The sequence below is a fragment of the Prionailurus bengalensis genome, chromosome A2, assembly GCF_016509475.1.
Source record: "Prionailurus bengalensis isolate Pbe53 chromosome A2, Fcat_Pben_1.1_paternal_pri, whole genome shotgun sequence".
Lineage (NCBI taxonomy): Eukaryota > Metazoa > Chordata > Mammalia > Carnivora > Felidae > Prionailurus > Prionailurus bengalensis.
Window position 1 is genome coordinate 106,972,660 of NC_057348.1, and position 25,095 is coordinate 106,997,754.

General features: G+C 33.9%; 1 protein-coding gene across 7 annotated transcripts in view; it reads right to left on the reverse strand.

Moving 5' to 3' along the window:
- Nucleotides 1-25,095, reverse strand: part of DGKB (diacylglycerol kinase beta) — a 715,318-nt gene that overhangs the window by 445,247 nt on the left and 244,976 nt on the right. For 3 of the 7 annotated variants that reach the window (XM_043589009.1, XM_043589005.1, XM_043589006.1), the window contains 4 exons: nucleotides 24,742-24,777; nucleotides 15,496-15,612; nucleotides 5,686-5,759; nucleotides 1,965-2,039 (listed from right to left, as the gene is read on the reverse strand). In XM_043589009.1, the coding sequence (XP_043444944.1) occupies nucleotides 1,965-2,039; nucleotides 5,686-5,759; nucleotides 15,496-15,612; nucleotides 24,742-24,777 (302 nt within the window). The remainder of the gene's footprint in view (nucleotides 1-1,964; nucleotides 2,040-5,685; nucleotides 5,760-15,495; nucleotides 15,613-24,741; nucleotides 24,778-25,095) is intronic. The other 4 variants (XM_043589010.1, XM_043589007.1, XM_043589012.1 and 1 more) reach the window with 2 other exon arrangements.

Consider the following 25,095-nt stretch of genomic DNA (forward strand, 5'->3'; position numbering starts at 1 on the left):
ATCGTAAAAAATAAGCAAGCTGCAGAGCAATAAAAGACCTATATTCAAGTTACATAAAAAAATCTATTCATCTATACAACATATATGTGTATGAATACATTATATATATGAATATATTATATGTAAATACATCACATATATACATTAGGTTTTATGTTCCCATCAGAAGTTTTGGAAGGATACACACAATTTGAAGTGGTAATATGTGAGGAGTATTAGTGCTTGAAGTGGGGCCTTTAGCATATTTTCTAAGTAATATTTATTGAGTGTAGATTTTCAGAAGTACATACATTATTTTTTATTTTTTCAATATATTAAAATAGAGTGCAGGATAATATGATGGCTAAAATTGAAAGAGTGAAAGGAAACATGTTGTACATGTTTAAAGTGGAATAGGAAAAAATGAAATGAGGAAACAAGGCTAAAATCATTATTATTGCAGTACATTGATATGGAGCTACAAACATGTAATTATTAACTAATTAATGTAAATAGTACTGATAATAAATAACATTAGTTGAGGATATATGTAGTAAGCCTAGTCTTATATGCTTCATAAGCATCATCCCATTTCACTTTATAATTATTCTATGAGGCAGGTACTCATTTTAGAGAAAAAGGCAATGAAGACACAGAGGTTTGTAATTAGCAGTCAGTGGGCATCGCATTTAATTATGAAATATGGGAAAATCCTGGACTTACTGATCTAGATAGAACTAAAGAGGCCCTGGAATGGCTAAATTTTTGAATACATCACTGCTTAATCTTGCAGAATAAGAGCTACTGCTTCAAAATTTAGAGAATATTGAAGAACGAGAAAAAGAGCCACCCTGACTAAGCTTCCTTGTTAATAGCAAGACTTTACTTTGCTTCGCTTTCTTTCGATTGGGACTTCCTGTATGTGGTTCAAGCAGCCAAAAATCTGATCATGATATTTTAGATCCTGGAGTCTGGATCTTGACAAAGACACTGTTCTGAACTAAATGCTTATGATGATCCTGCCTTTGACAGCAAGGAGGTTCTACAGATCACTGCTCAGCTGGCATTGGACAACAGGTAGCAGGGAGTGGAAGAAAGAGATGAATATATTAAGGGTGCCTGTGCTAATTAGCTGTGTATTATTTACCTTTGTTTAACATAAGACACAATGGTATACATTTTCTTCTGAGCATTTAAAACCATCCAATTTCAATATTTGGTTTCTGGTTTCTGAGGAAAACCTGGAAGACTTATTCCAATCACACTGATGTATTTTTATTGTTGTTGTTCTTGTTTTTTTCAAAAGAAGCTCATGTAAGCGTTATAAAGCCTCTTACCACCTCATCTGATCTAAGGTTTACTCTCATATTGGGAGAGAAAAAAGGTCAGTGGAAGTTACTAGTAAACTAGGCCAAATTAATGATGAGTGACTTCAGTGTATCAAAAGCACATGGCTCTGTTGGAAAAAATAAATGTATTTTACTATCCCTTACTTATGAATAAAGTATCTTGGAAAAGAGTGATAGTCACTAGATTTTTCAAGTAGTAAAGGAAACAATCATGTTATGATTTCTATTCTTTGTGAGCTAGCTTCTTCTTTATGGTAGATCTCCATTCGCTTTGTAACAAGGAAAGGAAGAGGCAGTAGTTCTTCAGACAGATGGTCTGGATATTTAGGCAGCCAGCAAGCGAGTGTATGCGATTAGCGGTGATAGTAACAGTACTCCACGGTACTTAAAAGGGAAAAATTTGTGCTGGAAACAGACTATTTTGAAAAATAGCATCTGCACTGCTTACTGTTATAGAGTTGATATTCAATGTTGTTGTTGTTGTTGTTGTTGTTGTTGTTGTTGTTGTTGTTGTTGTTGTTTGTATACTAATCTGGCTGTGTATTCAAATAACACTGTCTCTAGGTACATCAGGCTGCTTGATGTATTAATTACTACTAAATGAGTTAACGGTAACAATATTTTCCTTGGACTTACCCTGGCATCGGTCCATTTCCAGAAAGACTGTAAACCTGACGAGGATTTAGTAGATACTGGAATTTTCTGTAAATTCTATAAAAACGAAAATATGGGAAAAAAAAGAAATTGAGTGACACTCCCCAATGTTTAAATAGTTATATAGATGGTTGTAACTAAATATATTTGAAAAATTTTACATTAATAATATTAGACATACAGTTTTTTTTATAAGAACTTAGGGTTCTTTGAAAAGAGGCTTAGTAGCCAATATACAAGTAATACAGTTTATAATAGAAAGAATGATACTTGCATTCTAAATATGCATATACATTTAGAATATTCTCCATCCTGCTTTTGAATATTATTTGGCTAATTAGATTTCAAATATATTTTTTAAGAATATCAGAATAGAATTACTAACATACCTTCTCCTAATGGAGCCCTATGAAATTTACAGGTTATTGGGCCAAGCTAATCAATATGAAAACTATCCCACATATAAAATGGGACTGGGCATGCTGTATGTGTATATATAATCAAAGAATGTGACCTCATCTGCTTAATTATGCCACATAAAGAATCATCTTGATCAGTCAGCTCACACAATTGCTAAACTGTTTCAACAACCACATATTTTTTTTTGTTTATTTTTTAAATGTTTATTTATTTTTGAGAGACAGAGGGTGAGTGGTGGAGGACCAGAGAGAGAGGGAGACACAAAATCTGAAGCAGGCTCCAGGCTTCGAGCTGTCAGCACAGAGCCCAGTGCAGGGCTCAAACTTACAAACTGCAAGTTCATGAACTGAGCCAAAGTCGGACGCTCAACCTACTGAGCCACGCGGATGCCCCTCAACAGGCACATATTAAATAATTTTTTTCTAAAAGAAATCAATCATCGTACAACAAATGCAGTACAAATATTTCTAAGTAGACACACATCCCATATTGGCATTCTTAAATGAAATACTGAAATTGAAAGCATATATTTAGTTTTTTAAAGTCAGATTTCACATACATGGGAAAATTTTACCATATATTTTATAAACACATTCATACTGTTTCCTGATAGAAACTCTTCAAATTTACTGTGTAATATCTGTTTTATCACTCCACTCCCAAATCTGCAATAATCTCACATTCTAGATCTTGATTAATTACATGATCTAGTGTCTCAAGAAAGACCTTAAGATTCATTCTTGGTACTTCTGGTACTTCTTTTTCCCCAGCACCTGAACCCAATGAGAGCACAATTTGGCACCTGCTATCAGTAATGTCAATCAAACCTGGTTATTCTCTGTCACTACCTTAGCTCAGGATTGCAAGCTGACTCACCAGCTCTATAAAATTCTTGCTTATCCAGCCTTCTTACATAGTGCTGGTTAAGTACAGTCATGTTGTTTCCAGGATGAAACGTTTCTGCAAGTGTCAAGTTATTTATGATACAGAATATTTTATTATATTTAAAATAGGTTACGAAAAAAAATTAAAAAATAAATAAAAAAATAAAATAAAATAGGTTACGCCTTACCTTTCCCCTCATTTCCCTGAAACTTTAATCTCAGTGATTATCTCCTGGTTCCCTAAAAAACACCACACCCCTTCACAAATCGTTCTTTTTTCGCCTGGCAAACATCTACTATATCACAAGCAACTCAAAAGCTACTTCCTGTCCAAAGAAACTTCTCAGTCTTCAGAGATAGCTATTCCTCCCTTTGAACTTCAACAGCATTTTTATTTTAAACACTTTTAGTTTGTCATTCATCTTGGGGTACTGCAGTTTATCTGTTTGTGCCTGCCTCCTTGCGTGGCTATATCGTGGGTCTTTTATCCCCACTTCCTAGTAGAGTTTGGATTCACTAAGGTTTTGTTGTTTGAATGAATGAATGAATGAATGGTATGTGAACATTTTCACATCTGTTGACTGGTATGGAACACTTTGTGTAAATATATAATTTTGTAACCTTTTGCGAGTTATCTAACATATCAAAGTTAAAAACCAATTATTTTTAAAGGAAACCCTGAATGGAATATCATTATTTCTGAAAGATGATTCTTCTTCATTCACAAAAATTAGGAGCATTGCAGTATCATCCCTCCTGCCATTAAGTTTAATTTACTTCTCACTTTAGTCTATCTATGTAGTTTTTTTCTTAATGGGATAAGGGGGAGTCAGATACTCACTTAAGGTCATCATGCATGATCCATATTCTCCTAAAATGAAAGGAATGCTTTCCCTTTGAAAATATACCTTTTCTTCCTCTTCATACTTCATTTATCTCTACTTTCCAACATGAATTTAATGCTTACCTAATTCCGTATAAGGAGTTTTTTTTTTTTTGCAAACATCCATAATATATAAAGCTGACAGACTGTACGTAGTAAAGGAGAAAATAATTTTAGTTAATTATTTAATTGTGATTTTGTATCTCTAAAAGTGAGGTAACTGTTCTCTTTAATAAAACCATTTTTAATTATTAAGCCACTAGTAATTTAAAATAATTTCTATCATGTTTAGCAGAGTAAAAAAAATATACAACTACATGTTGGTAAAGGAAACAAAACTTTCTAAACAGAAATAATATTTTGTTGATTGGAAAAAGAATAGCACTCTTCTTTTCACTAAAATAAAGCTGGAAAGTTAGATGGCAAGAAAAGAAATTATAAAATTCCATTTACCATGAAAACAATTCCACTTACCATGAGAATCACAATGCAAATTTCTGTTTTATTATCATAGTGTTTGCATGGATGCTTTCATCTCATTTTTTTGTTGAGATAAGTAAAGACTTCTAGAAATTACAGCAGACGCAACTGCATTTTTGTTTATGACATGCCTTTTTATAAGGACATAAGATTTACTCTTCAATGGGATTTTCGGATATTTATTAATAATTATGATTTAATCGTTAATGTATTACAAAAATGAAACTTCTGCATTGTCTGCCAGAATGCTGAAACACCTGATAATGAACCTTATTATAATTCAGATTATAATTCAGATTGTTTTCCTTAAGGATATATGGCATCACGTACTACAAAAACTCACATGTAGAAAATCATTTCAATACAATTTATCTAGAAGCTGAATATAAATTCTGTTCCTCACTACTTAGTGATGATTTACCTGAAGTCACCTTGTTGACCACTTAGAGAACCAATTTTCATTCAACACTATTTATGGAGCCATGTTGTATGCAAAGCTCTTTGTTAAGGGCTAGGGGTGATAGGGTAGAGAGAACTCAGATACCCAAGATTGATAATAAAAATATTTATAAAAAGCCATTATTATATTAATTTGAACTATATAAGAATAAGGAGAGATCATATCGATATATTACACATTGACTCTAGAATTATTTATTTCACATTAAAATTCGCAAACCATAGTGAATAATGCTTTAAAATGCCTTTACACTGTAATTCTATGGGGCACTTTGGTGGCATAGTCCGTTAAGCGTTCGACTTCAGCTCAGGTCATGATCTCACGGTTCGTGGGTTCTAGCTCCGCATCAGGCTCTCTGCTGACAGCTCAGAGCCTGGAGCATGCTTCGGATTCTGTGTCTCCCTCTCTCTCTGCCCTTCCCCCGCTCATACTCTGTCTTTCTCTCTCTCAAAAATGAATAAACATTTAAAAAATTAAAAATAGATAAAAGTAAATAAAGTGTCTTTACACTCCAATTCTAGTTTATCTTTTACATACATATGACATAGAAAAGGAACCTGATTTTTAAGAACATACCTTTCTCCTTGTTTCCCACCACTTTTGGGGTTCACAAAAACTAGAAGTGGATGAGTACCAGGAACAGGAGTAATCTAGAAGAAATTTGGATAGATGGTCAAATTATTCGCATTATGTATGAAAAGGACCCTTGTAATTTCTATTTCATGAAATACCAATTAGCAATTTTAAGAATATGGCTCTTCAGTTCTGTAATTTGGGTGGAGAGATAGATCTGTTTAACAACTCAGTTGAACCCTATGTTTTTACTATATCAAACAGGCATATCCACACCACAGAGACAGGTAGGGTCCAGCTAGGTATAGGGCAGAGAGGAAGGTAGCTATGAAGAAAGAATGGTGATTGAATAGCCATGAGATGAAAACAAAAGGTACAATGTGCAGGACAGTGAGTAAACCAGACAGAATGAAACAGAAGATAGTGGGAAGAAAATGATTAGAAGAAAATAAAGGGATTAAATTATAGACAGCCCTGACTTTATAGATGACACCTCCTGTAGAGGTTTGTGGCATGTGTGGAATCCATCTACCCAATCTCTTGCCAACTAGAATCTCAGTAAGATGGTTTGAGGTCTCCTTCAGCCTAACTGCTCCCCTGTACACAATTTTCCTCAATGTTTTCTTTCCCTGCCTGGGGAGTAGAAGACCAGTGAATCAAGTCTGTTTGCTAACCAGGAATCCTCAAACTGACTGTGCTCCTACTATATACTGATACTGATTTCTTGGTTGAACAAGAAAATATTGCCTGTCCTAGTGCAGCTTATATTCTAGTCGAGACATAGACAACAAGCAAACAAATATGTAGTTAGCAGTAAAACATACCATGAAGAGAAATAAATCAAATAAAATGATAGCACTTTATTGGTGTGAAGGGGGTAAAGCTGTTTTTTGATAGGATGGTAAGGAAGAATTCTTGCATTTTGCCTGACTTCAATGTTAATAGGTAGACTCTTAAATGCATGTGTTCCTATTCAATCTACCACTATAAAAATTCTGTCTAAATACAGTTTGACAAAAAATATTTAGTAACAAAATATGCAACTACTGGACCCCTCTTGATATTAAATTGAAAAGTTCTTGATCAGTTTACTTTCTGAAAGTAGATTCAGGCTATCCTTTATTGCTATGTTTTTTTAATCTATCTCAGAAAGTATTCTAAGATACGTAATGAGACACTTAAAAACAACCATTTTACCATATGATATCCTTTCTTCCTTTTTGTTCAAACAACAGAAATTAAAATATTCTTCTAATACACTTTCCTCCAATCTTAAGTGAACTGTAATTTTTCCAGTGATTATAGGCACTGGAAAAATGTTAAAATCTTCACATTAGTTACAGAAGGCTGAGTAAAATATTCTTAATTCTTCTACTCTTACTCAACTTGTCACTTTCATTTATTGTATCTGTCTCTGTTTTGCTTTCCTCTGTAAAGAGGACAAGGGTTCCTTGTTCCTGGTTTGGTTCTAATTTAGGTAGGAGATAAGATATATAAAGTGGATTTGTAGTAACTTTCCTGTAGCAAACGTGTTCAATCAATTAACATATAGACAGTGCCTCCTAGGTTGCAGTGTGTGCCCTTCTCCCCTCATTTAAAAGCTAGAATAAAGAAACTACACAAACACAACTTTATCTAAAGACTTATATTCGATTTCCTTTATTTTTTATCCTATTATAGAATTAGAAAGAACTCCTGAAGTTTGCACATTCAAAAAAAGTAATGGTAACAGATGTGGATTTTTATTTTTGCACCTAATTTGAATTGTTACTCATTTTTAAATAAGGGTGAGAATCTCAAGGTAAATAAAGGTTTTCAAGCACAACATTAAGTCTGAACCCAAACACTCATTAAGATGATCTTCTCCAAACTCAACATTCAGCTTACAGTTCTATTAAAATAGATTAGATTATATTACATTCACACTGGGTCAAATATTTACAATGTATTTTTAAATATTTTTGAATGCCTTTCAGAAATACATGTATAATGGAATATTTAAAGGCATCATAACCATTTATCAAATAAAGGTTAGTAGCAAGCTATAGAACAACTGTAGCTATAGAACAACTGATGGCACATTATTACCATCAAATAAATATCCCACTAGAATATAGTCTATAGGATCTCAAAATACAAAAAAAAAATGTAGATGTTATTTTTAGAGGTGGGTAAATGGATAAATAGGTCAAATGGATTAGAAAATAGAAGATAATTTAGATAAAGAACAAATTTAGAAGAATGGGGATGCTCTGTAAGCACAAAAGTCAAATATGCCAAATGGAAATACAGGAAGAATAAAATCACTTAGCAGTCTTTTCCTGGTATATATTCACATCACAAAGTAGGCTTATGAAATAAGACTAAATAAAAATAAAATACTGAAAACTTGAGATATCTATTTATCAGTTACCTGGCACTGTGGAGCACGGCTTCTTTTTTTTTTTTTTAATTTATTTATTTTTGAGACAGAGAGAGAGCATGAATGGGGGAGGGTCAGAGAAAGAGGGAGACACAGAATCTGAAACAGGCTCCAGGCTCTGAGCCGTCAGCACAGAGCCCAACGCGGGGCCTGAACTCACGGACCTCGAGATCATGACCTGAGCCGAAGTCGGCCGCTTAACTGACTGAGCCACCCAGGCGCCCTGGAACACAGCTTCTTTGATATTGATGTTAGATAAACTCCTGACGTAACACAATCTACATTTAAGGGATAATATGTGATTAAACACCAGCACCACAAAGACACTGGTGTGAAGGGATCATTTAATGGTGTTACACTGGAAAGGTCAAGGTTTTAAGCAAATCTAGCATGTTTTTCAAGCCCCTATTCAAAAAGCTTTAACATCTGGCTACACTTTGTTACTATAAGAATACCAACCCACCAGAGTAAATTTGGGGGCCAGAAGACCAAAGATAGAATTCCTAAATTTGGAAGCACCAAAACTGTAGTCCTGCATGATCATTTTCAGGTCTGACATGTTAAAAATAACAACTACTTTGTGCATTAATACTCCTGGAAGAAGGAGCAGCATCTTACTGTCAAAGACTGCCACTGTCATTACTTCTACTTCTCTTCATCTTTATCGAAAGAGCCCTGGGCAAAATTTTGAAAGACTGGCCCTTCCCATCATACCTGTACCTTGGAAACTATTGCTGCTGTTTGCAGAATTTAAATACGTATTTCTTTTGAAGAGTTTTAGGAAGGTGTAACTTTTGGTGTCTTGCCATATAAGCATGCAAATAAATAGTCTAAGTAGAAAAAAATGTGTCTATGTTTCGTCTATAATTGGAAGTTGCTATGGATTGAATTGTGTCCCCCAATTTTATGTTGAAGCCCTACCCCACAGTGTGGTGGTATTTGGAGAGAGAACCTTTGGGATGCAAGGAAGGTTAGATGAGAGTGGGAGATTCATGATGGGACTAGTACCCTTAAAAAAGGAAGATCTACCCCTGCCTCTGCACACACAAAGAGGTAACGTGAGGACAAAGGGAGATGGCAGCCACCAATAAGCCAAGAAAAGAAGCCTCAGAATGAAATATAACTTGTCACCCTGATCTTGACCTGTCCAGCCTTTAGAACTGTGATAAATAAATGTCTCTTATTTAAGCCACCCATCTATGATACATCATTACAGCAGCCCAAGGCGACTGATACAGAAGTGTTTTGTGGAAACTCAAGATATGCTCTTTAAAAAGGAAGCGTAACAGCTTCTAGTCCTCTTCCTCTGGATGCCAGCATGAAATGTGATATTCTAAGGACCAGCAGCCATCTTTGCTAATGAGGTGACCTTGATGATGCCACAGATGGAGGACAGGAAAGATAGAACCAGCCCTGATAAAAATGTGGAACTGTCTTATTAGCCATACTTCTGGAGATCCTCCTTCTAGACTTTATTTACAGTAAAGAAAAATTGATGGTTAACTTCTCTAAACCACTGTTATGTTTTATTCGTTTTTGTTCTTTCTCCATTATGTGCTGCAGAACCTAATTGTCACTGGTATGAAAGATCCACAAGGGCACAGAATTGAATAACCAGGCATAGAAACTTCATACTTCATCAAACTTGTTAATATTTCTAGACCCTAAGTGAAGAACAGAGACTTGATATCAAAATTCTTGAAGAGAATCTGTATCTTATTTTATTCTACATTATGTTATTCTCCTTATACTCATTATCAGTTAATCCTTTTGTAACTTGAAGAGTATGAAACGAGGAAAAAAATACAGGTATTACTAGATGTGATATTTTAATTACTTAATCCGATCTATTTGATTCCACATTTTATTTTCCTGGGAGGTCAATATCAGGTAAGAACTAACTTATCAAATTCAGAATTCAGACTAGAGGAACGAATTTGTATTGAAATGTAAATCATATATACTTAAAATAATTTAAGCAGATTAAAAGAATACAAAGTTTTTCTTTGTTTCTGAAACTCAATACATCTGATTTTGATGAATAAAGTTTTATGGAAATATCTTACACTAATTTTGTATATTTTGAAGTGATATTTTCATTTTTATACTTTAAAATAATTCCAAATTTACAGAAAAATTAAAAGGACTATTCAAATAACATTTTTTCCTGAACCAATTGAAACTAAGTTGATAAGATGATATTTTATCACTCTTGTTTACTTTAGATTTGCCTTTACACAAGAACATGAACATAACACAACTGTCTGTCAAAAATGGGAAGTTAACATGATTCTGTACTAGCTGCTTTTGTTATAAAAGCCATTACTGGACAACTGGTAAAACCTGAATGGAATCCAAGAATTAGATGGCACTAATATATCAATCTTTAGTTTACTAATTCTCTTTGAACTATATCTAATATAGTTTTTAATGTCATGAATTTTCAATTTTTATTTCATACAAAATTTTAAAGATGTAAAATTCAGTTATTTTAATTCTTTAATTTTTTTAATGTTTATTCATTTTTGACAGAGAGAGAGTGAGTGAGGGGTGGGACAGAGAGAGAGAGGGAGACACAGAATCTGAACCAGGCTCTGAGGTGTCAGCACAGAGTGTGATGTGGGGCTTGAACCCAAGAACTGGGAGATCATGACCTGAGCCAAAGTCAGATGCTTAAGTGACTGAACCATCCAGGTGCCCCAAGTTATTTTACATACTGATTTACTATCATCCTAAAATATTGTACCCTTTTCTAACAAATTTTTGTGGAAGGGGAGGGAAAACCAAAATATACATACATAAAAAAACTGTCAGCCTAAACTGATTTGTTCTTGAAAGTAAATATTTCTATAGCATTTGCAGTAATCTTAAGTGGAAGAATAGATAAGACAGGTGAAAAGCCAGTTGCTCTGTTTGAAGCTCAGAAGAACCCTGACCCTATCCTCAGCCTTCCATTGTCCCACCATTGTGCTTGAGGCATCTCTCTACAGAACCCTGGGCTTTTCAGACAAGTTTTGAAGATACAATGCAGTAGGAAATATGGTATAACAAAGACAATATTTACAAAGGGAGGAAATGCTCAAGATAACTGAAATCTTGAAGAATGGTTATAAATTGGATAAAGGGCATTCCAGGATGTGAAAGTTTATACTGGATTCTTCTCTATAGAGAAGAGAGCTAATCCCATGAAATCTTACTCACATAACGGGGTCATTTCGTATAGTAAATATTAAAGTGCATGACTTGACTCAGACTGGTTTTGGGTCCCAGTTTAATGACTCCTTTCTCTCTCTATTCTCCCTCTTGGTAATCTCATTTCATATTAATGGTTTTAAGTACCATCAATATGACTTTCACTTCCAAATGTGTATCTATCATCTGCTCTGAATTCTAGATTCACTTATTTGCCTGCCGACTTAACATCTCCACTTAGATGTCCAACAGTATCAGAAATTTCTGTCTAAAACCTATTGACCCAGACCCTTCTCCATGTCAGTCACTGGCAACTCCATCATTTCAGGTGAATGGGCCAATCATCTTAAAGATGTACCTAATTTCTACTTCATAATAAACCCTACACACATCTATCAGCATATCCTGTTGCCTGTGTCTTCAAAATATATGGAGAATCCATCTCTTCACCTCTCCTGCTCTACTCTGGACATATCTCTATCCTACAAACCCTAAATACCTAGTTAAAATCTCCAACCTAGACTCTTTGGTCCCTAACATTCTCAACAAGAGTAAGACTTTCAACAGTTAAGTCAAGATCATGTTCTATTTTTCCATCTCTCTCAGAGGGAAAGTCAGAATTCTTATACAGGCCTTGGGGGCTCTGTACGTCTAGCTCCTCTTGCTTCTCTAAAGTAGTCTTCACCAGTTTCCATGTTGCTCACGCTGCTCCAACCAGGCAGTTGTTCTTGTTGATTCTAGAACTTGCCAGGCATGCACTTGCCTTAGGGCTGCCCATCCGCTGGATATCCACAGACTAAAGATCTCACCTAAGTCTTTACTCAAATATCACACTTTAATGAGGCCAAATCTGGCCATGTTACTTAATATTAGAGACAATTCTAACTCTCAGTTTTGACACTTCATATGGAGCTCCATTTTTTCCATATTATTGATAAGCTAGCACATTACAACTATGGGAACAGGAACTCAGTTTAAAGGTTGTTGCATTACTTAAAGTGTAGAGTAATAATTCTGGACTTAGGGAGTTAAAATGACAATGAAGAGCTAATTATGGAAGAGCCAAGTGGCTTGAGGTTCCTAAAGTAGTCAAGGGGCATGCGCGCGCACACACACACACAGTCCAATCAAATACGGGAAATTAATTGTATACACACACTATAAAGTCATTTATACTACACGTGTGTGTGTGTGTGTGTGTGTGTGTGTGTGTGTTTACAGTCTTGGTAATTAAAAGAATGGGATACTGCAAATAAGAAAGTAGGGACAGGGAGAAGCACTGTGGCAGGGCATGGCACTGGCTCAGTTTTACATGTTTAAATATAAAGGTTCCCTGTTCTTTCTAGTGTTGAGTATCACAAACTGGACTTTTTGGTTCTCAAGTGACCCTTTAATTTGGAAATTCTTCTCAGACAATAATTAGGGACAAGGAAACTTCAGTTGAATACAGTTTAAACCATGGTTCTGTTTCACCTATTTGTTCACATGCGAATACTTACTGCATTTTTACATCTCGTGCGTGTTAGAAATTGTAGTTTCAATTACATTCGATCATATGTATTAAGTGTAAACCTATGGTATGAGCGATGACAAAGACAGAGTGCCTAACCACCTCTATTTGAAGTCCCCTAGGACCCGGGTTAATTAATGAGACTCATCCTAAGGTTATACATGATCTATTACTTCCTCTAATTAGAAATAATAATCCTGATCATTATGCTGGTTAGCTGGAAAGAAGTAAGATGAATGTGCTTAACTATGATTAATAGTCTTCTTTAAGCAGGGTAGATCTCTTCTGTCATGGACTTCTATGCAAACTGGCCTGCAACTCAATGCTTTTTCATGATACACATTTTTTAAAACTCACAGAAAAATTAACTTTATGGCATATCTTTTTATCTTTCCTGATAAAGAATAACCATGTTATTATTTTTAAGTTGATTCTCACAACAAAGTTTATTTTTCTACTTTGCATTAGCTATCCAATAATTTATTCTTTCATTTTTTTCTATTTTCCCCCAAATTATGTGAATACCCATGTGTATTAATTTTAGTCCATACTGCTGAGGTGAAAGACTATTGCACATGATTTATATACCAACATTTAAAATTCAAAAAAATTATGATGACAATAATTAAGGTATTTATTTACTCCTGTTTTATAAGGCTGGTGTCTACCCTGTCCTGACTAACAACTTTACCTGATAAATTCACACTCTATAGAAAATTTAGAAAAGTTATTATCTGTTTTGTGAGATGCAATATGTCCACAGAGAAAGGCAGGTAGTCAGAACAAGTTGGTCAAGAAGTTAGCATTTATATACCTGTTAAACTTTGTTAACCAAGGAGGCCAGGTATCTTAGGAGTAAAACACATAAACTCTGAGTCAGACTGTCCTTATCAAACTTTGGCTTTACCACTGACTAAGTGGGAGGCCCTGGAAATAACTTTGCCTTTGAACATCAGTATCCTCATTTTGAAAGTCATGATAATAATGATGATATGCATTATATGTTTATTGAGAAAATTAAGGATAGTTATCTCATATATTTATTGAGAAGATTCAGTTACTTAGTCGGCGTAAGATATTATCACCATGTCTACCATATACTGTTTGACAAATGGTGCACGTTTAACTTTCATGTTGAGAAGTATGTATCTAGCCATGTGTGAAATGTACTTGATTTTTAAATTAATTCTACATTCTGATATTTTCATCACTGGAACCCAGAATGACTGAAGATGTAATTAATCAACATTTGCAGCTGGTGTATTAGATTTGTAAATGTTGATATTTTTCACAAAAATTTAATAGGATCACTTAAGTTTTTTTTTCTATCCAAGTAGACAGACTTCATATTTGAGTCTTTCAATGAGGTTGCTAAACATATAAAGATGACTACCAAAAAGTGTAGATCCTGATTTACTCTTTTAGTACTCTTGTAATACTCTTTTAATTTTACTCTTTTAATTTTTAAACTTTCTAACCAATGTAACAATTTCATCATTTAGAATTTCTTCTTTTTATATTTGAGTTTAATAACACTTAAAAAATTTCCGTTCACAATGTGTTTTATTAGATCAAAAACAAATCAGCAATCTGGTTACCAGTATTTAAGCAATTATTATTAAATTTTAATGAGATCTTCAAAATAATGAAGAAACATGCATTTAGGCAACTACTCTGTGCTCTGAACTGTGCTTCCAATATAGGGAAATATAAAACACATAATCCATAATATCATAGATAAAATAATTAATGAAAAGTGAAGATACAAAGTTCTGTATATTGAAGGCAAGAATGTGACATAATATATTTTTGTTTGGTAAGTGGTTGGTAATTTTTTTTTGGAGAACATGAAACTTGAAGCATATTGTTGTAAGAAAAGGAAATGAAAATTAGAAGAGAGAATTATAGGTAAAAAAACAAAAAAAATGAATGCACAATGTCACAAAGATTTAGCCAACTTCACATGTTGGTTGGAGTGAAAAATAAAGGCAAATAAATACAATCCACACAATCTCTACGATGTCTAAAAATGTAGGTTGAAAGTAATCTTACTGCTGATGTCCGAGATACTAGGGTGCTAAAAACAGATTTTGAGTTACCTGTGTTTATTCAAACTAGAAATATATATGGAGTTTTAATTTTGAATTAAAACTAAAGGAATATATGAATAAATCATAAAAACCCTTTATGTTATTTCTTAGCAATAAAAATATCCACACACATGAAATTCATTTTATTTTTTTCCTAAACATTTTTTTGCCACCAAAATGATTCTTCCAAATATATAAACATATATGGAGAAAGTAAACTTGTAAATAAATAACATGTATGCCTGTAACTAAATGGTACATTTAGTAATTTAGTAATTACATTTAGTAACTAATTTACAGTTAGTAACTAACTAAATTACATTTAGTAATGATTTGCAAAATCTATGGAATTGCAAAAGATCTCTTACCATTTAGTTTCAAATGCAGATAATGTCATAAGAGATTAATATAATCAGAGTGTCACTCTGTCAATCAAATATAAAACCGTCATCTTGATAAATTAACAAAGATCTTTCTGAAGTCCTCTGCTGAGCTAATTGCACATTAAATAAATGTGTTGACAGCTGGACATATGTGCCTGTAAGAGCATAGAAGGAACAAATATGAAAGCCACTAAAATTTGATCAAAAAAGTCCTACCTGTAGGCCTTGGCCATCCACGGTCACGGAGTTGGCTCTTTGCATTTTGTTTTTGTCAGTCACTTTATTTGACTGTTGGGAACCACCTTTTTCCTTTTTCACTGTTGCTTGTCTTTCCTGTAAGGAGACAATCTTTTATAAGAATATTGTTTTAATAAAAAGGGGAACACAAAGAAGACTTTATTGGCTACAGACTTGGGCCCATGCTCCTAATTTGGAGTATCTTAATGACTACTAAGAAATCTGTTGCTTGCAACAGTCCACATGATACAGGCACAAGAAGAAATATTATTTTCTTTAATTATCTTAAAGAAATTAATTATCACTTAAAGAAAGCCAGATGGTATTCCCCCTATGTGCCCAATCAGGACTCTTCACCAGAAGTTATCAAGGACCAGTAAGACTAATTATTTTCATAAGGAATGGTAGGAATAAATAATATGGACTTACAATTTAAGAAATTTGTTACTGAGCACTAAAAACAAGGCTTATACATGCAGGCAATACTGAAAATGAAGACATGACAGACCTTTAAGCTGCTATTTATATCAAGGATGGCATTAAAGTTAAAACACACATTCTATCCCAGCTAATTCCTTTGTTCATCATAGTGGAAACATTTCTTGGAGTTGGCTGCTTCCTGTTTCAATCCCACCCCCACCCCCACTCTCTCTTCAACCCAACCCAATGAATTTTGTCACCGTTAATCAACCAAATCTGCTCTTCTTAAAATCACCAATGACCTTCTCATTACCACACCTATTGATCAGCTTCATCTTTTCCACTTTTTAGCAGCATTTGAGAAGACTGATCTCTTCCTGTCTCCTGAACACTTGCCTCACTTGGGCTTCTGGACACGTCTTTCTCTTACTCTTTGCTCTGTTCCTACTTCACTAATTGCTTCCTCAGAGTCTCTTTCTTTGATTCTCCCTCCCAGGTTTAGGGTCCATAACACTTAACCTCTTCCTTGAATGGCTCATCTTCACTATCTACACTCACTCCCTAGGCAACTTAATTAAATCCCAAGGCTTTGAATTTCAATTTTATGAGGAAGACTTCCAAATTTATAGTTCCTGTTCAGATTTCTCCCTTAAACTTTACTTCCTACATACAAATGCCCTTTCTATCTGTCCATGTGTGTCTAAAACACACATTAGTCCTCAAATATCCAAAACTATTTTTTCTTGAATTTCCTGCCTACTCTCCTTAAAAATAAATCCCAAACTGGATGATTACTCACCACTTCCAACATTACATATCTTAAGCCTCTGCCATCTTCTTTACCTGGAGTATTGTAATCATCAACTAAGGGATCAATCTGCTTCCATCTTTGTCTCCCTACAGTCAATTCTCTGTACAACAGCCACACTCGTCCTATTTCACTCCATTCCAGCTATCCCCACCTCCTCATTATGCTTTGATCACAAGTAAGCTCTTAATTCAGAGCTTTGGCCATCATTCTTCTCTCTGCTGCAAAGCTTTCTTTTGGGCATGTTCCTTACTTATTTCATGTTTCTATTCAAGTGTCATATTGGCTTCTCTATTCCCTTTAGCCTCCTTTTATAGAAATAAAAATATATTTGCACATAAAAGTATATATATTATATATAATTATATACATATATATTATATACATATTATACACATATATATTATACATATGTGTATATATACATATTATACATACATATATAATATGTATTATACATATGTGTATATATACATATTATACACACATATATAATATGTATTATACATATGTGTATATATACATATTATACACACATATATAATATGTATTATACATATGTGTGTATATATACACATTACACATATATATTATATACATATATATGCATATTATATACACATATAATATATAATTTATTACAACCTGAAATGTGTTCTGTTTAATTAGTTTAATGCTGGTCTATCCCCACTTTTAGTCAAAACTTCAGAAGAAAAAGTGGTTGGTTTGCTTCACTGTTCGAGATCAGATCCTCAATCAGTGTCTGACAAAAGTCAGGATAAATGAATGGAGAAATAGATGAATCAAGAGTCAAACAATTTCTAATGTTTTAATAGTATTGTATTAAGAGGGATTCTTGGGCCATGTCTAGGCTTGGAGTGAAAAGTTGTTCTGATCAAAAAGCAATGTCTGCCATGTATGCTTAAATATTTGAGTGACACATATTTTCTAGTCCCTATATTTGCTTCTTAGAGCATCATTTCAATTTCTGTAATTTTGGAACATATTTTAAATGGACTAACAAGTAAAGCTCTTTTTAACTATATTAGGGCCAGATGGATCAGAAAATTTCTCAGACCAAAATAGATGCTAATCAATACAGTCCATTTACCTTGCAATTTCATGGTGTAAAATCACTGAATATATTTTTTGTGTGGCTAAAAATGGATGGTGTAATAGGATTCCTGAAATTCACATTCTTTGGAAAACGATGTACTTTCACATAAGCATAATTTCTGGCAAAAATATTGATTTTTTTAAAGATAGATCATTCTTTCTAAACTTACAAATTACAATTTTGTCCCTAGAGAGTTAAGAGTATAATGCACAGAAAGAGTGGATTATAGGATGAGGTTTGGAGTCAGAAAGCCTGAGCTGAATCCCATCTCTGTTACTTAAATGTTATGTAACCTTGGAACACTTAACTCTTATTCAAAATGGAGTTAGCAATACATACTCCTCAGAGTTGTGCAAAATTTAATAGAAAACACACAAATTCCTAACATTGTGCTTATATTAGAATATGTGCTCAATAAATGAAAGTTATTATGAATAAGAAAGTGTGGCTGTCTCATTAGGGTGCTCATTAGTATTATGCAAAGTGTTTGTTCTATTTCCAAGTGCATATATGTATGAAAAATTACACTTAGTTACATTAAGTATATTAAATAAGCAAGTCTCAGTGATTACATTTGAAAATCCATAACTTATATTAGGAGTTCAAAAATAAAATACTGAGGTAGGTATGGGAATAATTTCTTTCTGGATGCTTGCATATAGGTATGTAAAACATACAACGCTCTATAAAATACTCTATAAAAATCTATAGTGTAGAAGATACTTATATACCTAATATCTTCTATATCTAATATCTTATCATACCTTAAATACCTTGTATTCTGACATACAATCCAACAATTGTTATTTTACATTTAATTCCTAAAATTCTTAGGTTACAAGAATGAAATAAAATTTAAGTTGGTTAGTCATATTGGAACTGGATATTTGTGACCAAACTATTTATATACATAATGCTGGAAATTGAATACATGTAAGTGTATGTCTGTAAAGAACTACCAAATTATCTATTAACTTGATTTTATTCTTAGCCATGCACATAGCTGGGGAAATTCCATTGCTGGTAAGACCCTCCAACTAGCGAAAAGCAGTTGATTAAGTAGCTTCAGGTCTCTCCAGGGAGTCATCTTTCTGAGTAAACTGGAGTAGACGAAACAAATGCTTTATAGTAACCTTTGTAAGATATTAAAAAAAATGTAAATCCTACATTGAGTGTTCAACTAAGATTTTATTTTTGAAATCTAAAATTATAAGAAAGAGGTATACAACAAGTCAACAGAAAAATCGTCAGTACCTCCACCTGCATGTGAATTTTATTATATAATCCAGATAATGCTAAAATAGTAAACATTTGTTTAAACACACACACACACACACACACACACACGAACTCATACACACACCCCAAAGACACCAAATGGTTTCTTTGGTTAAGGGAAATATGTCTAGTGGGTAGAATGCGTGGAATTACTCAAGGCCGAAAATTGTAAACAGGAGAAACTCATAAGCATTTACTTTTTCCCCAGAGTTATCATTTTATTGTACTCATTTGTTTCATCTTTATTTCCAAGTTGTAGAGCAATCTCCATGAAATATCCACTATACTTTAGTTAAGCAGCATAAGCTCACCGAATGATAGTTGGATGCTTTTTCCTATTTCCACTACGAAAATCTTTACTTCTTTCATTTCATATGAGGGACAGGAAGGGGAAGCAATTGCATCTTTTAAAGATCTGCTGTCCACAGAAATTTCATTAGCCTGTTGTGGGGGTTAACTCTGAATGGCAGATCTCTATTGTGATATTTAAGAGAATTACTCCCCTTATTGAAGTTACTGAAAAGTTTCAAGAAGAACTCACCAACCTTATTTTGCATCATTATTCAGGAGAATATTGATTTCTGGTAATAGAGGTCAGTGCTCACCACTTCACCTTCTGCTTTTTTTTTTTTTTAAGTTTTTGGGCTTTAAATAACAAAATAAATTACCTTATTATAATCAAGACAAATTTTGTTCTGCCAGATAAATTATCCAAGATATAAAAAGAGTTGGAAAATTATTGCTTTAATCAATAGAAATTATTCAAACCCTGAAAAGAGCTACTCTATCCCCCAAAATATAGAAAATACAAAAAATAAAATATAGTTATTGATATTTCAGGATTTTCAAATATCAGCCATTTGTGTTTGCTATGCAGACATTTTGAATATAGAATTCAGTGTTTTGTGATCCTCAGACTCTCTAAGTAGTACAACAGATCTTAACTGGGGAATACATTGTAATAGAATTCCAAAAGAATAATCACCATAATTAACCAACAAAAAAAGCCGAAAGGACCATTCACAGAAAACAGAAAGATGAAATAAATGAAATAAAAAGACCTCCCTTTAAACCTGTGCTTTAAAAAAAATTTTTTTTTATATCATGCTGATTCTCAGAGGTAGAGTATTTGTGCATTGCTGAAAACCACTTTCACAAAAGGGATGTTTACCACAATACTTGAGCCTGCTGTTATCGATCACTCACAAACTACAAGCAGCAAGTGATGATTACCTCGAGCACAGGGCTTTCTTCTTTTTGTCCAATCTCAGCATGAGAAACAGGCAGCAGCAAAGTACCTCCATTGGTACAAAGCCACAAAAGGGTGGGCTGGTGCACTGTTGCAACAGCATCCTTCTAGCTAGTCCTGGAACTTGCTTTCTCAGTTACCTGCCTTAGGGGAGACTTAGTCCTTTCTGCCACTGGAGCTAGGCCACAGAAATTTCCCAGGAGCTCTAGAATTTGAACCCAAGGTAACACTTAGATATTCCCAATATAAAAGATCTCGTGGAAGCAGACGTGCCAACAAATTCATTGGTGGTTAGTAGGGTTATGGGTTCCATGAAAGCAAGGCTGACAGCTGCAGAACTGCACTTTTAATTATTGTGACCTTATTGTGAAACTGGAGTCATTCCCTGCCGAGAGAAACAAATTCACTCGGAAAATAACAAAAGCTCTAAATCTACTAGGAATCCTTGGAAGTTGCAGCAAAATTTATTATGGCTGAGTAGCAAAGCAGTCTTGATTTAAAAAAAAAAAGTTTAGAAAGCTTTAAACATAGATATAATAATTGATATATTATAAAGGTTTTCATTTCTTTCTTAATTTAGTTAAGTAAGGACTTATTAAAAAACTAAAACTACTTTGGGAAAAGTCCTAAGTATGGGCTTGGAGGCCGAATCCCAGATTTGTATTTTATGTGCCATGCAAACTTGGGCAAGTTATTTGCTATCTCTAAGCCACCACTGAGTTCATCTATAAAATGAGAAGATTTTTGTGATGATAAATTAAGAAAATGTGGATAAAGATACCAGCATAAAATAGGCACTTAGCGAATGGCAAAATTTTTAAGATACAAAAAAGTATATTGCTATATTTTCTCATTTAACTTATCACATGTATGCTGCTTACACTGCAGGAGTGCGAAATGGGTGTTGTGAAGAAGTACCTCATTTACTTGGTAGTACTTTATTTGTCTGCTGAGTCCCCATTTCTGGGGATAAGTGGTGCTGTGATCCAGGTGGGGTCTTTTGGGGCACACGAGACGCAAACAATTAGAATGCAAGCTAGTCTTAAACGACCTAGAGGTGCTACTCACCAACAAAACCCGGAGGTACAATTTACAACTTGGTCCCCAAGTCCTGGTTTTCACACATCACACACAATGTGACTATTTTATCTTGGAGTAATTTCATATTGGGTGCAAACCACTTACAAAATTTCTGTTCAAGAAATACTGATTGGAAGCAATGAAATTTAGGAATGAGAAGGCCCATGCCAAAATCTTTTGCTTTGGGCTGTTTGCCAGTATATGGTTGTGACTTTATAAAAGTATGTGTGTGCATACGTACCTCACTCACTCTCCATTTCCTCTCTCTGTAACTGTCACCACGGACATGTTGAACCAAAGTTTAAAAGCAAGGAGGTAGCACTCTTGTTTGTTCATACTCATCATGTCTTTCAACCAGCTGAGTTAAATGCTCCTCATAGTGATTACTATGCTGCCCCCAATCTTTTTATACCAGCTCCAAGTAGAATTTGTTATCTTATTATTATAACCATGTGATTTCATTATTACTCAAACCATTGAATCCTGAGTGTAAAATAAGTTGTTTCTGTGAAAATAACTTGCATTCTTTGGAACCACAATAATACATGATGTGTGTGTGTGTGTGTGTGTGTGTGTGTGTGCGTGTGTGTGTGTGTGTGTGTGTAGAAGGAGTGGTCCAGTTGGATTAAGACACAATGACTGTAAAAGCTTTGAAAATTAATAAAAATTGAGAATTACTGGGGTGTCTGAGTGTCTCATTCAGTTAAGTGAGTGACTCAATTTCGGCTCAGATCATGATCTCATGGTTGTGAGATTGAGTCCCATGTCAGGCTCTGCACTGACAGGATGGGACTTACTTGGGATTGTCCCTTTCTCTCTCTTTCTGCCCCTCCCCTGCTCATGCTCTATCTCTCAAAACAAATAAACTTTAAAAAATATTAAGAGTTATTTTACACTCAAATTGCTTTACAGATCCTTGAATTTTTGTTATACTTTAAAAAACTGAAAATAATTGTCTTCAATTATTTTCATAAATAAATGAATATCTTTTCATGAAATAGGGAATGCTTTACTTTTGCTTCACAACAATTGATAACTGAAACTTACCATGGGTGATAAGACTGTGATATATGTAAGAAAGCCTATATACAATTTCCAAACAAGAGATACAGCCTCATAGAAAAGCCCTTTAACCTACATCAAAAGTGTAGCCAACAAATATACATGTACATATTTCACATTAAATGTTTAAGGTATGTCTATATCCTTCCATAAGTTCCCCCACATACATCTTAACCTAACAATTACTTAACAAGCAATTGTTTCTGACAGTTGAACAAAGGGATACGTGTGTGTGTGTGTGTGTGTGTGTGTGTGTGTTCACACACTCACCAGTGTAAACATCCACATATGGGCTTAATCAAATTTTTGGAACAACATAGTTGAAAAAAACTCATATGATGATTTCAGACAATGGTGAAAAGTCTAAATTAATATAAACCAATATATCTTGCCAGAAAATAAAAGGCAATGTATGAAGACTTTTAATAACTTTACAGAAGAAGAAATTGTTTGTTTGTTTTTTTTAAATGAGAAAAGTGTATTATGAAAAGTGCAGTTTGGTCTATTTATTCTATTTATATGATACAGATTATACAGTTTAATATGGGAGATCTGTGGAAATTATCAAGTCTAAGGAGAAAATTTTAAATCTCAAACGCAGTGCCTATATTCACGGGCAAAAATAAACTCAAACACCTGAATATACAAAATCAGTTCTCTTACACTTAAATAACTGAACTAAGTGATAAACTTTCTGAGAACGCTTGTCACTTGAGTCTGTAATTCAACATTTCTATTTTATAACCATGATGATAATAATGGTATCAATTGACTTAAAGATTACAAAAACAATTTAATATTTCTCTTAGATTAGAAACATTACTTTTTCAAACATATTTCCAGTATCTTTTAAAGTATATGTCTGGTTACAAAATTAAAGTTTTAAAAGTCTCATGAAGCAGTCTACACTAATTGGAAAACTTTTTTGCAGGGGGTGGGTAGGGAAGAGAGGTTACTACATTTTTGTACAATTATGCTTTCCTCTAAAGAAACTCATATCCTTATGTAGTATTCATATATTATAAATAATATTTTTCCTAAGGAGGCCGATTCAAATTATAATTTAGGGGAAATAATACCATCTGAGCATATCCTTTAAAGATAAAAATAACTGAGGGGCTCCTGCATGGCTCAGTCAGTTGAGCATCCGGGTCTTGCCTTCACTTCAGGTCATGACATCACCATCTGTGGGATTGAGCCCCACGTCATGCTTTGCACTAACAGCACAGAGCCTGTTTGGGATTCTCCGTGTCCCTGTCTCTCTGCTCCTCCCTCCCTCCCTCCCTCCCTCTCTCTCAAAATAAATAAACATTTAAAAAAAGATAGAAACAACTGAATAGAATAGGGTCACAGAAAAATGTGGAGGCTTTCCTTTATTAATGCAAAGACAAAGCTAAGACTTCACTGAAAATAAATGGTATGGGAATACCTATATTTATTTTCAAAATAGAAGTCATTTTTTCTGTAACTATATTTTATTCCAGTGACATTCCTAGATAATGTCATATGCTAACTGATTAATGCAGATACATTCTTTTTTAAAATGATGGGCACTTCGAAGTGAGCAAGAGTTTCTCAATCTACTATCACTTAAAACTACATTTTAATGGTATAGAACTTTGCATCGTTTGGGTTTTCTGTAAGGTATTTACATTTTAACATGACAAATAGGAATGATGCTATTCTTATACACAGGTCAAAACTCTTTGCAAAATAACTTTTATTTTTCTCTGTATAATTTGTTTCATATAACTTTTTGCTTTCCTAATGTTTGTTCACAAAAGTAGATTGAAACAGTTTCAAGTCAATCCTATCATGAAAATATAAATCTCCCTGGGGTACCTGGGTGGATCAGTCAGCTTCTGACTCTTGATTTTGGCTGGGGTCGTGATCTCGTGGTGTTTGAGTTCTAGCCCCGTGTCAGGCTCTGTGCTGATGGTGCAGAGCCTGCTTGAGATTCCGTCTCTCCCTCTCTCTCTGCCTCTCCAACACTTGCTCTCTGTCTCTCTCTCACAGTAAATAAAATAATAGTAATAAACTTAAAAAAAAAATATAAAGATCCCCAATTCCAAATATCAGAATATGAGACAAAATGAACTAACAAATTGATATTAGTAGGTCACTGAGATAGCCCCAAATGTTCTTTATAACAATGAAAAGATGTATAATGACCTATATGGCCAAATGTGAAAACCTTTTTTGCTTACGCACCTCAGGGACTGAAACTCCTGAAGTGGACAGAGTCTGCTGAAAAAGAGAAGTTCATATTAAAGCTGAAAAAAACAAAAGTCAAACTGAAAACAAATGCCAACAAAGGTTCTTATACCACTCTTCTTCTGTGAAATAAATGAATAAATATAAAATGCATTTCCTTGTCATATTTTTTCTGCTTAATTCCATTAAATAAATGAATAAGGAATACTCTAATGGAGAGTGGGTTGGGTTGTGAAGTACTTGTCCAAAATGCAACTTCATCCACCCAAAGGAGATTGGTCAATATTGTTGACCTGCTTCATATACCTCTCTGAAATAATACTGATATATTACATTCAGGTTTTACAATAA